The sequence below is a fragment of the Athene cunicularia genome, assembly GCF_003259725.1.
Source record: "Athene cunicularia isolate RWA chromosome 12 unlocalized genomic scaffold, athCun1 chr12_part1, whole genome shotgun sequence".
Classification (NCBI taxonomy): Eukaryota; Metazoa; Chordata; class Aves; order Strigiformes; family Strigidae; genus Athene; species Athene cunicularia.
The window spans coordinates 23,445,141-23,461,393 of NW_020799116.1; the positions used below are offsets into that span (position 1 = coordinate 23,445,141).

General features: G+C 37.8%; 1 protein-coding gene across 3 annotated transcripts in view; it reads right to left on the reverse strand.

Moving 5' to 3' along the window:
* FAM120A (family with sequence similarity 120A) overlaps positions 1-13,077 on the reverse strand; it is a 49,595-nt gene extending 36,518 nt beyond the window's left edge. For all 3 annotated transcript variants that reach the window (XM_026857774.1, XM_026857775.1, XM_026857773.1), the window contains exons 1-2: positions 12,819-13,077; positions 7,790-7,872 (exon numbers count right to left, since the gene is read on the reverse strand). In XM_026857774.1, the coding sequence (XP_026713575.1) occupies positions 7,790-7,872; positions 12,819-12,885 (150 nt within the window). In that variant the 5' untranslated portion in view covers positions 12,886-13,077. The remainder of the gene's footprint in view (positions 1-7,789; positions 7,873-12,818) is intronic.
* Between the last annotated feature and the right edge of the window lie 3,176 nt (positions 13,078-16,253).

A 16,253-nucleotide genomic window follows, 5' to 3' on the forward strand; every position in this document is an offset into this window, starting at 1 on the left:
ACATGTGCTTAAATGCATGCTAAAAATTTCCCTCGAGTTTATAACCTGAGCCCATAACAGATCACAGATTTGTCTGCAAATAAGAGTCCATGATACGGTATACTCAAGATGTCAGGAAAATGATGAATTCCCATTGATTCACTGGTCACTGACTCAGGCCAGGGGTTTGAAAAGCTAAGAATCACTTTGGACTTTGTGGCAAAAGACTCTTTGTAGTAAGAAGAAAGCGCTGGAAGAGCTTTGTGGGATGACATCCCTACTGACAAATCTCCCACAGCTCAGCGACTGGCAGCTGCAGATGGATGTGCTGTACCAGGAAATTCTAGACTCAGTTCTTTGGCTGGATCCCTTCTTGTGTCCCCATGAACAAAGGAGGGGAACTGGACAGTCCTGAAAACCCTGGACTTCCAATCTTAACACTCTCAATAGGCTTCTCCTGAAAGTAAACTGAGGATTATTCAGCATATGATTATAGGAACTACTACTCTTACATGCACTGTGTGATCCTATATGGGGTACAGGAACTTCAGGTCAAGCAACCATCATGGACCACTGTGAAGCTAAAAGCAGCAGGGTCTGAAGAGCTGCTCAACCACAGGCAGCTTCTATTCCTTTCACTCTGTGCCACAAAATGTGCGCACTCAGAGGGGAAGGAAAGAGGGCTCCAAAAACGTGTCCACAATTTTAAAGGATGTCTGAGGAATTTCTAAAAATTCTGTCTGGAATCTCTGTACAATTCTGGAGCACTTCGTCCGTGCCTATAGAAGCAACTAGATAACATATTTTAATCCACCTACTTGCAAAATTCAACGATTCAAGACTTGAGAGATCATTATTATTGTTGTTGTTATTTAAAACAGCTTTGGTTTTTAAGATACAAGAAAATATGAAAAATCTTTAAGCTTGCATTCTACATGGAGGTATATTAAAAATACAGCAATTCAGCCTTGTCATAAATGTGTATGCAAAATTTTGATTACTACTTTAAAATCTGTACCACAGCCCCTTTTTTTATATGGCGTTTATCATATGTAATTATTTTCATTCCTGCTCTTAATTGATCCATTTATTATGCAATTTCTTAGACTGCCTTATTCATATTTAGATGATGAAATTTTTGTCCAGATTCCCAGTTTTATTAATTTCCTTCTCCTAATGTTTACTTTCGACAAACGTCAGGATATTCATTCTACACCTGGTCATTCTCTACCAGTAGAGATGAGCTCCACATTTTATGAGTCTAAATTAAGAACAGCTCTGTTAGTGTAGTCAGTGGCAAGGTAATTACTTTATTTCAGATAGTAAATTCTAAATTTTCACTAGTGTGCATTCTGGATATATACAACAATACTAAATATAGATCACATTTGCGTGTAAGCTTACAGTCACAAATACTGATGATAAAAATTTTGCACCCAATCTGCAAGCAGAAGCAATAGATTTTCTCCTCACTGGTAACCTAAGTTATTTTATGTACCATTTTATTTGTACATGTAATAATTATACATCTCTAAAGAGGCTGAATCATAACATAGCTGTGTCATGTTAGATGTACTCTCTGCAGAGTCCTTTAGAGAAACCCTGCATTATTACCTGTTTCTGCAATCTCTGCTTGAAAATTCAGTGGATGAAAGAAGTAAGTAATCTATCATTAGTTTTATGTGATCTACAAGATGATCTTCAAGACAGTAATATTTAATAAACTGTAAGCAGTTTGCATTAGGAGAAGACATCACTCTAGCACTAATATCCAGCCCAGACCCTAGAAGTATGAAGCTCAAGTGAGAGATATTAAGGGCTTACTATGCATATCACCCCCAGTTTAGCTGCTTTTAAACAAACAGCCTGAAGACCTCGCTGGAGCTTATTCTTAATTCCTGAAGTGAGACCTTCTGAAAGTTTGTATTACAGATTTTGGATTTTATTCTGTTTCAAAGACATCTAGTCCAGATGTGAGAACACCCTCAAAACTAGAAATGTCATGACCTACACAGAAGCCAGAAACTAAAAATGGACAAATAAGATTTACTTTCCTGATACTAAAGAAGAAAAGATTTCTATTAATTTTAGAACTTTCCCAAACGGTACATTTTTTACTGAATCATAAATAATGCATTAAAATGCAAGTTAAGTCTTACTAAGGTATGGGAAAAATTCAGACAATGGCAGAAGTTACAGAAAACATGTTCTTTTAGTTGCACACAAAACATTTCAGAGCAAAATCAGCTTCATATTTCACCAATTTCTCATTTTAAGAGATTTATTCCTAGGAGCTTCTTTTTCCTTATCCTCTATGGAAGAGTTTCAGACAAGCAACAACATGGAAAATCAATTTGGGGAAGGCAAACATGGAGGTGGATCTCACATGTGGAGGTGATCAGGTTAGAAAGCATGACATCTGAAAATGGCAGTTTCTCTGCTAGCTGTAAAAAGACTAAAAAAAAAAAAAAAAAAAAAAAAAATCACAAGTAACCTACCAATACACTATGGAAAGATTAAGTGGGGAAGAGAAATTAATACTACATAGCTATTTGTCAAAATGAGAGGCAGAGCAACATTACAAGCCCAGAAGCTACAACGTAAAAATGTCTTGGTTTTGACAAAATAAACTTGCAAAAATGCTTTACTGAAAGAATAGACTCACATATGGGTAACTCCAAAGGATTATCAGGATGATGTAGAAGGTACCTAAGCCACACTTGGGAAAAGCTCTCCAATTCTGGGACAACTCCAGTTGCCCACTGTCTCCAGGAAGTGAAGCCTTTAAAAGCTAATCAACACAAGTACCAGCATTTACTGTTATGCCTGCTGGAAACCACTTGGTTTTATTTTCAAACTATTAAAAAAAAGGTCTCGAACATTCAGTTACTGTGAGGTGATGCATAGGGAACTTCTTTTTTTTCACTGGTGAGACAAAAGGCTGAAGATATGAAGAATATTCCACCAAATTGCCTGGGTTTTGTTATTTTTGTTGAGTAACTTTTATTACAGATCATATCCAAACTGTTAGGATCTTGTATCAGCCTTTGAATGTTAAAAACGTTTAATCTTAAGGGGCTTGTAGTGCATCTGATCTAATGACAAGCTTCTGAAGAGGCAGGAAGTTCCCTGGATGACTTAAAATCCTCTCAAAGCAGCAAAGCTCAGCTTTTCCCTGTAGATCAGGTTTTTCAATTAGAAATTCTCTCCTCTTCCCTCTATCCTGGCTGGGATACTGACCTCTTTCTACTTCTGCATGTCCTGATGGTAACAAGAATACACACAACATGGAGATCATTTGCTAGCAATTTATACAAATAGGACTCTGAGAAAAGCAAATCTAAGCAGAGAACAAAACTGATGTCAAGAAAGAAAAAGGGAGAGCAGAAAAACAAGCCAAAGATGTGAGAAAGACTTCATATGAGACAACCTGCATGACAACCCTGCAGGCTGCCACAAACTCAAAGGCTGCCATCCAGAAAGACCTAGACAAGCTAGAGGAATGAGCCAATGAGAAGCTTAAGCAATTCAACTACAAAAGCAAAGTCTTGCACCTGGGCAGGAATAACCCCTGGCTACTCTGCAGGCTGGAGCTGTGCCAGAAAAGGACCTGGGGCTCTTGGAAGACAGTAAACTGAACATGAACCAGCCAAGTGCCCTGGCAGCCGAGAAGACCAGCTGCACCCTGGGCTGTGCAGCAGGAGCATAAGCCAGCAGATTGAGGGATCTTGCTCCTCAGTGCTTGTTAGATCACCTCTAGAGCATTGCATTCAGGGGGGCTTAAGCCAGATGTAAAAACAGATAAGCAAGTTGTGCAGAATGCCATCAAGACAGTTAAGGAGTTGGAGCATTTAGTCTATGAGAAGAGGCTGCGGGAATGGGGCTTATTCAGCCTGGCAAGGACAAGGCTTTGGAGATACTAACAGCAGCCTTCCACTAGCTACAAAAAGGTTATCAAGCACATGGAGTCAGGCTCTTCACACTGGTGGACTGTGGAAGAACAAGACATGACAGACATAGCCTGAAACAAGATGTGTTCAGACCATATGCAAGGCAAAACATTTTAACCATTGATAAAAATTGTCAAACCATGAAGCAGGCTGCCCAGACAGGTTGTGTAGTCTCCAGCCTTGGAGATTTTCAAGACTAGTCTGGCAAAGCCCTGAGTAACATGTTCTGACCTCAAGCTGACCATGCTTTTAGCAGAAGGCAGGACTAGATGACTTCCTGAGGTCCCTTCTGACCTGCACCATCCAATCATGACCCTTAGCATCAAAAAAAAAAAACCAACAAACCCAAACCCCAACCAGACATTTACTTTAATTGTATCTTAAGATATAACCCGTGTTATCTAAGCAGCAGCAAAATACCTAAGCACCTACTTAGCGTATTAGTCTCCCTCTGGCAGACACCCTCTGAAGTCAACAAACACAGAAAGATAGGAATTTCCTAGAGCAATTCAGAGAAGGAGCCTAACCTGCATATTCTGGATTGCTTTCTGGAAGCATCTCTTTGCCTCTCTACTGAGATGAAATAACCAAGGAGATTAGGTTTCCCTGCATACTCTTCTTTTTGAAAAAGGGAGATTGCATTAAAACTTGTTTCTAAGGTTATGTTGCAAATAAAGTCAGCACTTCTTTAGTGGTACGTGCTCCCAAATAGGTACTAATTCATTCCAGAGATAAGAAACTGGCCTCCTAATATAATTCTGATGGTATTATACATTGATCTTGAAGTTCCATACTGTAACAAGTTTTCCCAGAATAAGAACTGAATTGTCTCTGTCTTAAATATAAATCCAAAAGCACACAAATAAAAAGCAGTACAATGTTAGTTTCCAAACAAGACCTAGCAGTCAAATTATTTCTTGGGAAGTCTAACAACACTCTTCTTGTTTCAATTTCTGATTCAGGTTGTCACTGCAGTGAACACTGCTCTCAGTCAGGACACAAGCACAGGTCTACACATTTATTAGATGTATTATCTGTTTACACAGGGACATTTAGAGAGACAATATCCTGACTCAGAACAGCTTGCAATGTCAGTTTTTTATTCTTTTTTCCTTCTGCAGCAATAGGAATTCAAGTATCTTCATTTAAATTTGTCCATGGAACATCTTTGCTGAGCTGATGGGTCATTGCTGGCGTCTTCTGAAATGCATGGCTTTTTATCCAGCAAGTAAAGATGCTGTCCTGACTGTGAGGTTCATTTCCTTCTAGATATGAAATGTAGATTCGTTTTTCAGGTTTCCATTGCCCTTCCTTTCTCCCATTTCTAAGTACCTGTTCCTAGATGAATGCACTACCCTCATGTCCCTCTATAAGGGAGGTACAGTTTCCTCAGTTTTGCATTTATTCACCTATGTTGACACCTGAGCAGATACATCAATTTTCTATCAGAAAAGACTGATGGCTTCTTTTCTAAATTACACTTTTTAATAGGTGGACTAGCAAAGCTCCTCTTCTAGGAAGAGTAACCATTTTGCCACATCATAGTAAAAGATTAAGACAGAATGCAGAAAATAACTTGTACGTTATTAGCTATCATAGTTCTCACTGAAAAAAAAAAACCAAATCAGGCCACTGGCACCCGAATCTGTTCGATTTTATGCTCAAGACCATACTGTCTTAGATACAAAAGATTAAGATCTTTACACAATGAGAAAAAGTTTTCTAGATCCTGAGTTGAATGAGGTGTGGAATTAGAGCTCTTGTTTTCCAAGTATGGAGAATATTCAACAGTAACTCTAAACAGATACAATAAAGCAAAGTTTGTAAATATAGCCCAGCGATGATATCCTCAGCAACCACAACATTTCCAGTTTTCCAGCTTGTACTTTTTGCAACTGTTCCAAAACTACTTCTTGCTATCAAGCTTGTGGCTAATATAAACGTGTATTTTAGGTTTCTTTACACATGCATAAAATTTACAAGAAATACTGCTTTCTGCACATCTACCATTACCAGGTCTCTACAGAGAGAGCTGTAATGACATCACTGACATACTAGTATCTCAAATAAAATTAAATTGAATTAATGAGCTACTGAAACAAGTTACAATTTCAAACCATGACCACTGTTGAAAATGAGACTAAAAAATAGTAAGTTGTTCCATGAACAGTAACTAACAAAGACTGGTTTCTTGTAGACTTGTGTCCTTGTTGCTTTAGCCCTTTTTCCCCCTCCCTTTTACATCATTATCAGTCAGGAGACAGAAATGCTGCAGTTCATTTGGGGCTATGTACTTAAAAACTGGCCAGTGAGCTGCTGTGAAATTAAAGAAATCATGTGTCGTGCTGGCCTTTTCCCACAGTAAGGGCACTAATTTGTTTTTTTTTTCCCCTGATAACAGTGTATCAGTTTTCACAATGCCTGTACCAGCCAAACAGGAACCCCTTTCAATTCTGATTAACACTGGCAACAAGTGACACAAATGCAGGGAGGATTGCCTAAGACAGCGCAGTGATGCCCTTAGGAAACTAAGTTTTATCTCCCTAGGATCACAGCTACAAAGCCCAATTGGTGCTTCCACTGAAAAAGTCAACCTAGGAGCAAAGATGACAAATCTCTCATTTTCATTCTGGTCAAGTAATTCAGCATATGTAGAAGGCTTTTCAGAAGGTCTAGGTGAGTGAAATCATATTCTGAACTGGCTGTAAAACAAGTCTCTATTCAGCCTGTAACACAGAAAAGTACTCTGAACATCATAAGGTTTATCAACCACTTTGAGAGTAGTCCTATACTTTAACCTTTTTGGTAAAAAACGAAAATACAGGCACACTCTAGTCTTTCATTTTTTCATCTCAAGTTTTACAAGGAAGTAGCAAACATGCATGCATATATGTTTTGCCACTACAACGTGCTGACACTTACCTTTCTAAACACAGGAGCGGCAGCAAAATAGGGGATGAGCGTAACATCAAATTGTCACAGCTGTTCACTAAGCAATGCACATGCAAGCCTTAAAAACTCTGCTGAAAATCTCAAATCTGCTTTTAAATTCTACCTTCAGCAAAATAAGTTACAATTTTTCAATGCTAATAAACTTTTGGAACAGAAGGGTAAAAAAACACACCTATTTTTGTTGTAGATAAAACAAAACAGTCCTACAGAATTTACAAAAAGCAGACTGATTTGCTGAGTGGGACATCTTAGGAGAAAGGGAAAAAGATAGGTGTATTGTGACAGAGAGAAAGAAAGGTCACTATTATCCCATTCTCTGATGTGTCCAGGTTCCCTTTTATAGGTGTCTACTTGGCAGATGCACAAATCAGGTGTGAAGAAGCAGGACAGACATACTGTAAACTAAGAGCATCAGACACAAGTTACTTGTCTAATAAATAAATCAATCAATCAATCTACGGAAAGCCATGTTAGCTTTCTTGTACAACCTATTCTCTAGGATATTTACACTTTAAGAAGCACAGAAAACTGACTATTATACACAAACTCAGATCAGTAGAAAATAAAATGATATGGTAGGAAAACACGCTGCTAATTATTTCTGACAGCTGAAGACCATGACTAAACAAAAAAATTCTCCTTTCAAAAAAATAAGAGAGTAAGAAGCTACGTTCTCAAAGCTGTATGGCTCATACAGCTGAAGGGCACTGAGGGGATCACAAAGGCTAAGTTTAGCCTTGTAAGGCTAATCACCCCAGGTATCTTCTGCAGTCAACAGACTGGGACACCAGAGGGTGACCAAGAACAAGAGCCTTCCATAGCTGCTGTGAGTTAACATATTACACTGTTCTGATTAACAGTTATGATTGATTTTAGCTTAACTGTTTATAGTTATATTAAATTTGTACCTTAAGTGAAGCTAGTGGATGTTCTGGACCAAGTAAACTCCAATGAAAGGAAGCCAAATCTTCATCAGGTAGAATATGATTACCTAGAATGTAATGCAGAACTTTAAGTACACCATAAAATGTTACACACTGTTTGTACATGCAGCAAAACAGATTTGCAATCAGTCCTCAATGCCTGATCAAAAAGATTAACAAAGAGAGATTAAACTTGCAGATATCTTTTTGTTACTCCAGAAAAACCTAATTAGCATGCGGCTGCTGCAGCAAGATACATTTCTCTCTGTTCGAGGAGCACTCTTCCGTGAAACCCAGCTCACTTACAGAAGCAACGAGCCAGTCACAACACATGGTGTCAACCTCAATCTGGCATGTCCTGTTAGGGGATCCTCAACAGGACTTCGTAATGCAAGTGCAACAGTTTAAGAACACACTGTCTTGCTCTCCGACACAAACTGGTAAGTCTTTCCCGCATCCCAGCATGTGCCATTACTGATCCACATCGGAACTGCCTCTGGAATCTGCACTCTGCTCCATCATGCAGTGTGGGTCAGGCAGCAAGCCACCAGGCAGATTCATTTAACCCTCAGGAATGCAGGCAGCTCCGATGACACTTAGCAGGTTCCCAATTCCTGAAGTTTGTTTTGGTGACCTGATCAGGTCAGATAGGAGCCTGGGCTGGCAGCATCAGAGTAATGGGGAAATTATGTAGTTGTTTCAATGAATAGAGACAGTGGCTATATTTATCAAGCTGTTCACACCAAATGGAAGATCACTTAAATGATTTTGGTAATCTTCCCCAAAGCACATCACATTCAGAAAAAAAACCCTAAAAAATTTTTACTAGGAAATACTTCAAACCTTTGAATTAATCAAAGACTAACTAATCAACCACTGACAGAGCTGTATTTGTGGATCCAAACTTCACAGAGTTAAACGGAATGCTACACTTCTATTAGAAAACTTAAGGATATTTTCAATACCTGGTTTTATAGAGCAGTAGCTTAGCAGTGAATGCATAGTTCTCACTACTATTAATATATTTAAAGGTTTTTTGCCTTTTTTCTTTTTTTTAAATTTTGCAATTTGGACAACATCTTGAACTCTCACCTACTCATAAAGAATTTGACAAGACTCTTTGAATATGACAACAATTCTTTACTTGCTTTATATTTTGCTTGTAAAATAATTTAGTTTGCTTTTAATGCTCTTTACCATGCAAAAAACATGAAAGCTGTCTATTGCCTGGTGAGTAGCAGACACCCTCTTAGAGAGGGAAGTCTTTGTGTCTAATCAATACTTCACCTGCTGCTGAGATCTCCAGCGAAGAGACATTATAGTCTTTATTCATTAGGAGCTAAATTTTAAACTCACATCAGAAATATTCAACAAGATCATATGTAACAGCCACAATCTTACTACTCTAATCAAGGTAGGATTAGATAGCCTTTATAATGCAGGTCAGAAAAAATCAGTTACAACCAGACCACTAGAGAATTTTGTGATAACTATCAAAAACTCCTGCAGATGCTAAGATTACCTTTTAAAATAGTCAGAGCTTCTGTCCCTTCCACCAAAACCTGAATCTTGTTTGGTCTCCATCTGTCATTTCAGTTAATTCCATCCCCTTGAACACACATATAAGACAGTCTGACCATTTGACCAATTCTCACCACATACTGAACTGTAGAATTTAGGACGCTGAAGTGCAGCAGCATCTTCTGTAGTTCAAATAAGAAGTGATGCCTGTACTTACCTTATGTAGTTCTAAAATTTTACTGGGAAACAGAATGAGACTACATAACTAAACACATGTTAGAAAGTACTGTCACAGTAGGAAAGAGATCAGTGTTACATAAGAAACCTCTATTTCTTGACCTGGCTGAACAACCTCAACATATATTGATTTTTCACATTTTAATGGCTTATTATAGTGTATGCCTCAGGTTTTTTTAAAGCAATTAGACACTAATTGAAGCCACTGCCCTTTCTAAAGAGTTCAATGAATTACAGCCCTATACCTCACACTGTGTTTGTTTTTCTACTGCTGAAGCTTGGGGTTTGGTCTTTTAAATCACTCTGAGATATCCGAGTCAAAATTTACAAAAGAACCCAAACCAATGATATTTACATCAATAGCAATTAGGACAGAACTTAAGAGCACATTCTCAGAAGACACAGTATCTTGGCCACATTTTAGCTACCCATGACAAGGATACTCCTTACATTATAAAGCTAGAACTACAAAACCCTTCTGCATGAAAAGCTGTAAGAAGGAAAAAGCTGTAAAACAAGCGAACTAACCACAGTGTATACATAACCTTCTCAGAAAGTAATCTTTAAAAATTTGCCTAGTTGGTACAGTCAGAAAACTGTTTTGCTGGAATACTTCAATAGAGACTTTATCCTTGAACATAACTCATTTCCAAATAATTTGCCACTGAGAACGTTTTTTTAATTGACCAGTTAGGTGTTGTTTCTCAGGCTCCTCCAACTGCTGAATGTTTGGCTGAATCATTCAAGATTTTTTTCTCTTTCAGTGTCCCCAAATTGCCCAAATTGAAGACACTGACAAGAAAGTCTTTGTTTGAAAACAAAGAAATTTGAGATTTCCATACACAGACCTAAAGCTGAGTACTGATAGAGAGTACTGATAGTTTTGGCCTTCTGTAATCATAAACATTAAACCAGCATCTTAACTGCAATTATTTCAGAATACATTAATGTTTTCCTAAATAAAGTACTAGCACAGGGAGTTACACTGATGTACCCAGAACAGAAGAGCAATGTAACAGATTAATTAGCCTTCCCATGTAATCAAGCGCTCACTTGTTCTCTCCCATTGTGATCTTTTTCATTCCACTTATCAGGTTCAAGAGACCCAAACGGGCCACAGAAGCAAGGGCAGAATAACCTGTAAAGCCAGACAAGCCCTCAGATATTAAATGAAAATATAAAAATTTAGATCTGAATGAGTTACCCTGCTTTAAACGCATGCCACACTACACAGAATTATGTACCTATATGCATTCAGTATTATATTAAAAAACCTGAAGTTACTATATGCCTAGGGTTGCAAAAGTCAAAAAATGTTGCCAGTACTTCAAGTCAGTATCTGTTTGTTGTAAATTTATATGATCATTGTTTATATCACCAAACACCTAGGTTTCCTTGTATTCATTAATATACATATATATACACTCACACACTAAAAAGCCCCACTTCTCATTGCACAAAGACCTCCTATGTATCTTCTGTTCTAATCCTGACTTCCATAAACTTTACCCTGCTTACTCATGTTGAATACACACACAGAAGAAATGCAAAAGAAAGAATACACAAAACTAAACTTGCAGCTGAGTTGGGGGTTTTTTTTTAACTTTTGTACCAATTTGGGGAAAAAAAAAAAAAAGTACTACAAAATATCTAGTAATCACGTGAAATGACCTCAAGTTTCTTTCTCCCAAAAGGAAGCTAAAAAATATTTTGTCGTATAAGACATCTTAAGAAAAAAATACGCAAGAACTTCTTGCATAAAATTGCAAAGCCTTCAAAAAATTTACTAGAATGTTTTTCACCTACCATTTAATATCACCAAGCAATGCCTCAAATGGCCATGTAGCTGTAATTCAGTGACAAGTTAAAATGATGTAATTCACATGTACCTTCACATTAATTCCATAAAGCATATCTGCAACTGTGAAACTGCTTTTCAAGCAGTAATTCTTACTCACTGAATTGGCATGCAACAACTTATTTATAGACTCCAAAACAAAGCCTAGCAATAGTAGTCTGTCATGCAAACACAGAGTTTTTGTTTTAAATTGCAGCTTAGCCAACCATCTGCCATTCCTCAATACAGCCATGCAGGCAGGTAACCATTCTGGATATGAAAAAACATATACCAAGAAAAAGCAACTTCAACTAGCCAAATACTTGTGGCTTTCTACTGTGAAGATGTGTGTTGGTTCTTTCCTTTTTAACGTGGAAGGTACCTGCCTGGACTAGAAACAATTTAATATTAAAGACTACTAAAATATTAGAATGCTAAAGCAATAATTCATAGCCTCTCTTATTCACAGCTTCCAAGTGAGAAGTTTTATTCTTCTATCATGTACCCATACTAAAACACAAAGTCAGTGAGAAGATAAAAAGAAAAGCCAGTTTTCTTAATTGGTTTGCTCAGTACAAGATCAAGAACACAGCTGCTCCATGCTTATTTACCCAAAAAGAAGTTAGAATGTCGTTCTAAATAGATCTTATTAATTGGAGTCAACTTTATTAGTAATTAACTCGCTCTTCCATCTGAGAGATTATGACAGCTATTCTCTACCACTGCTGTATGTGTTAAAATTGTCCAATTTAAGCAGAGGTTTGAAATTGAAGTCCTTCCTACCTACGCTCCTTAAAGATATTCCACCAGTTAGTATTAGAAGCAGAAGTGCTAAGAAACTATCCAAACAACACTAATGGAATGGTAAGATGCTGGCTGGTTGTGCTTTGAGAAGTGTGGAGTTTCACTCAGTCATATAATACAATACATTTCTGGTGCAGCTGACGTGCTGTTGTATTTGTCCAACACTAATTTCTGAGGGAAAAAACTGCACTGCAATCCAAGTATCTTCACTCCATATATGTTATTCTTAGGTAGAATACAGAACAGGACAGCAGTATGCCTTCCCAGTCTGGAAAGCATATTATTAAAAGTAGACCTCATATACTATATAAGACTCAAACTAGTAGAACTATTGTCCCAATTCCCCCCACACCCCCACTGGTAATATTTTGGCCAGGCAGACCTTTGCAGAATTCTTACTCTCTACTCTTGTTTCTAGTGAGCCACAATTTGCATCGCTCACAGGTCTCTACAAATTCAGCGTATCTGGCCCACCTCTAGTAGGAATGTCTGAAACAAAGGGATGTTTTTCCCTGGTGCTTTGTCAAATTATACACAAATATTTTAAAATACTTAACACAAAACTGAAATCGTAAGTCTGACTAGCACATCAAATGATTTTATTGCTTCACTTACCTAAAAGAGCAGCAAAAATAGGAAAGCGATTTGGATTCAGGTCCAGTTGCTTGGCAACTTCATGCATTAGGTATTGGCTTGTTGTGAGACTTTTCCCATTACGGCTCAGTTTTAGGGCATGGGCACTGAAATAGTAAGGGATGTTGCACAATGCATAATCGGAGTCATATGCAACCAAACCATGGAAACCTTTTTCTCTGCAGAAAGCAATTACTTCTTGATGATGATCCTCAATGCTCTGTGCAACCTACAGTGGAAGATAGAGCATAATTAGCTACAGTGTTAAACTACAATACTGATTTATTACATGTATTACAATATTACAATCTGAAACTACATACATGCATCTGAAACACCTGAAGTACATTTAAAGTAATTTTAAAAATCCAGTGACACAGCACATACAGGAAGGATGTAAGGAGCACTCAGAAACACAATACAAAGTTCTGGATGCCTACACACTGGAGTGGCATTAAGTATTACTGAACTCATCTGAAGGAACTGTTTATTAACAGAAATGCTTAAACTTTAAACATATTACTATACCAGTATTGACTCACAGGAAAAATCTTAAGGTTGTGGATACTTAAGCAGTTCAAGCAAGCCAAGATGCCCCCTTAAACAGCAATCACATGATCACTTTTAAAGTTTTGCAGCCCTGTTTTAAAAGAAACAAACATAACCCTAGATGAACAGAGGTAACTTTCTTGACTTTTCAAACGTCTACATTGCTGCGTTAAGCCAAATTTTTTCCTCTTTTTCACTTTCAGCCTGTTCATTTATGCACAGCTGCCTCTGATGTTGCAAATTGCTTCAAGTTTACAGCCCAAACTTCACCTCTCAACTCACGTTGCCTAGCAAAGCACATATTTTAGGCTATGGCAATCAGATGACTAGAACAGACATGTTGTGCAGGGGGGACATGGGCCAATTCCTAGCATTGGAAATATGAAAGCAAGCCTTTCTTATCAAAAAGATTATACTAAACCAAAAAACTCCATTATGACACGTTATGCATTTCCACACACCACACTGTCAGAAACCATTATAACTTCAGTTTGCATACAAGCACACAAAAATAAAGTGAGCTGGGTGCTTCTGATGCCTAATACTTTTACCATCTACATACATAAAAAACATTCAGCGATTCATAAAACCCCACAGAAGTTGGATGTTGGTATAACCTACCCTCACCAAGTATTCAGTTTTAACAACAACACAGATAGCAAGCTATCCCAAAATAGACTAGTACAAAACTATTAGCTTCAGTCTCCACAGCACGCATGAATAACTACAGCGTTAGTGCCAGTGATGCTATTTATTTCCTCTGCAGCCAAAGCCCTGCAAAACCTCCACACGTCTACAGCCCACTCCAATAGTCCCTGTCATCTACCTCTCAGCTAAGAGTTTCTGTCAAACAGCCAGTTTACAGTGACCCTTCCTTTTCTACTCATGCCTTACACTTTCTGAACCTGACACTGAATTACAGTAATCCAGTGAGGTATGTATAATTTTGCTTTTCCCATGTAGCTTAATGAAATTTTCCCTTTCACGCAAAATCCTGAGGAGCTGAACAGCCAGCATCTCACTCTTGAGTTATTCCTGTGATCAGTAACCAGCTCACTAAGTTCTCCTAATGCTACCACCTTATAGTCTTAAGAAAATGTTACTTCTTCAGAAATATGCTTAATGGACTGTATCAGAGTGGTTTTGAAATTTACTTTTGCTTGTGAGAAAAATAAGTGTATTCATTTTTCTAATAATTATACTGTCACCTAGCATAACGTGTGCCTGCTGTACACAGAATTGGAAGAGCCTGTAAACAACTTTGGAAAAATTAAAAATATCAGATATATACAGTTACTAACTCAAGGAGGGCACTGGAGGCTTCACACACACACCCGGTCTTTACTTGTTTTAAATTAGGGGGTTTTTTATTATATTTTAGATAGATTTAAATTATGTACATTTATCTAAAAATCAACATCTTTGCATGCATGACAACCACAGATCATGTATCAAAACCAAAGTTAGAATTCTTTGTGCAGCACTAGGTGTAACTACCATACAAGAGGAAACTCAAGTGTGCAGCCTGCTCTGATCTCCTGTAAACTATTTCTTCTAACTCTATAGCCCCCAGCTCCCTCCCTCCCCATTTTACAGTGCTGACACAGCAAGCTACGAGCTTGAAACTGCAGTATATTTAGGTAATACTGGAATCTAGGTTCAAATAATTGAACTGTCACAGGGAAAAGACCATATTTACCAAGGTACAGTTAACCCAAAACATAAAACTAACAAGATGAGAGCCAGAGAAATAGCTTACAGCTCTCAGAAAACGAGAGTCCCAAAATGCAACTATACCGCAGCAACATGCACACTTCAAAAATCAACCCAAGGAGAGGGGGGATGAAGGGGAGATCACAGCCAGGAGTTTGGAATAATTTTCAAGCCTAAATCTTGTGTAAACATTAATGATGCTGGATCAGAGAGAATCCTGTCTGAGTAACCAGGCATGTGCACACTTAGATACTGAGAACAAAACAAAGCCTCACCCAAAGTATTAAAGATGTTAAAATCTCCGCTGCTTAAATACTTAAATTTTAGCAAACCTTCTTTGCAAAAAAAGTTTAAGAATTATTTCCCCTCCCCCCAAACAGAAAAATACCAGGTCATAAGCTAAAAACCCACTGGATATTTCTTATAACTTGGAGGAACCTGTTATTTTTACATCCTGCTGAAATCATCTCCAAGTGATTTATAATTGTTCTGGATGGAAGACATTACTCTTTTTCTCCCCTCTAATTACCAAAATAGATTAAATTCATAGTCAGTTCCTAGCTCTGCCCAGAAGCCTTCTACTCAAGACTCAAATGTTTCTTGAAAATATGAAAATCAGTTTCATATTTAATCTGTATTCTCAAACCCAGCTTCGAGAGAAAACACTAGAATTTGGCAACTGTCTTATGCATATGTAAACAAAAATCACCCATACATGCAAATAAAAATCAGACCTTCAAGATGCATTTTCTCTTTGCCCACCAGGAGAGTTGCTAGAAAGTGGGCATGAGGGAAAACGTGAATAAAACTGGAGTAAGGTTTACAGAAAGAATGATATATGTAATAAAGCAGATTAAAAAAGGTAATAAATTGTGTGAGAAAAAGAAAGGCAGAAAAGGAATGTGACTTAAGTTCAGCATTATCTTTGAGGGGTATTATGCATGTTACTACTATAACCATGAAATATACTTCCTCACCTGGAAATGAATCAATTAAAAACAGAGCTGTACAAATGAAGGATCAAATGGGAATTGCCAATATCCTTCCCATCCCCAAGACAGCTGACCAGTTCACAGACAGTGCACTTCAAAACGATCCTATCAGCAACAAACTCTCCCCCCCCCCCCCCCCCCCCCCCCCCCCCCCCCCCCCCCC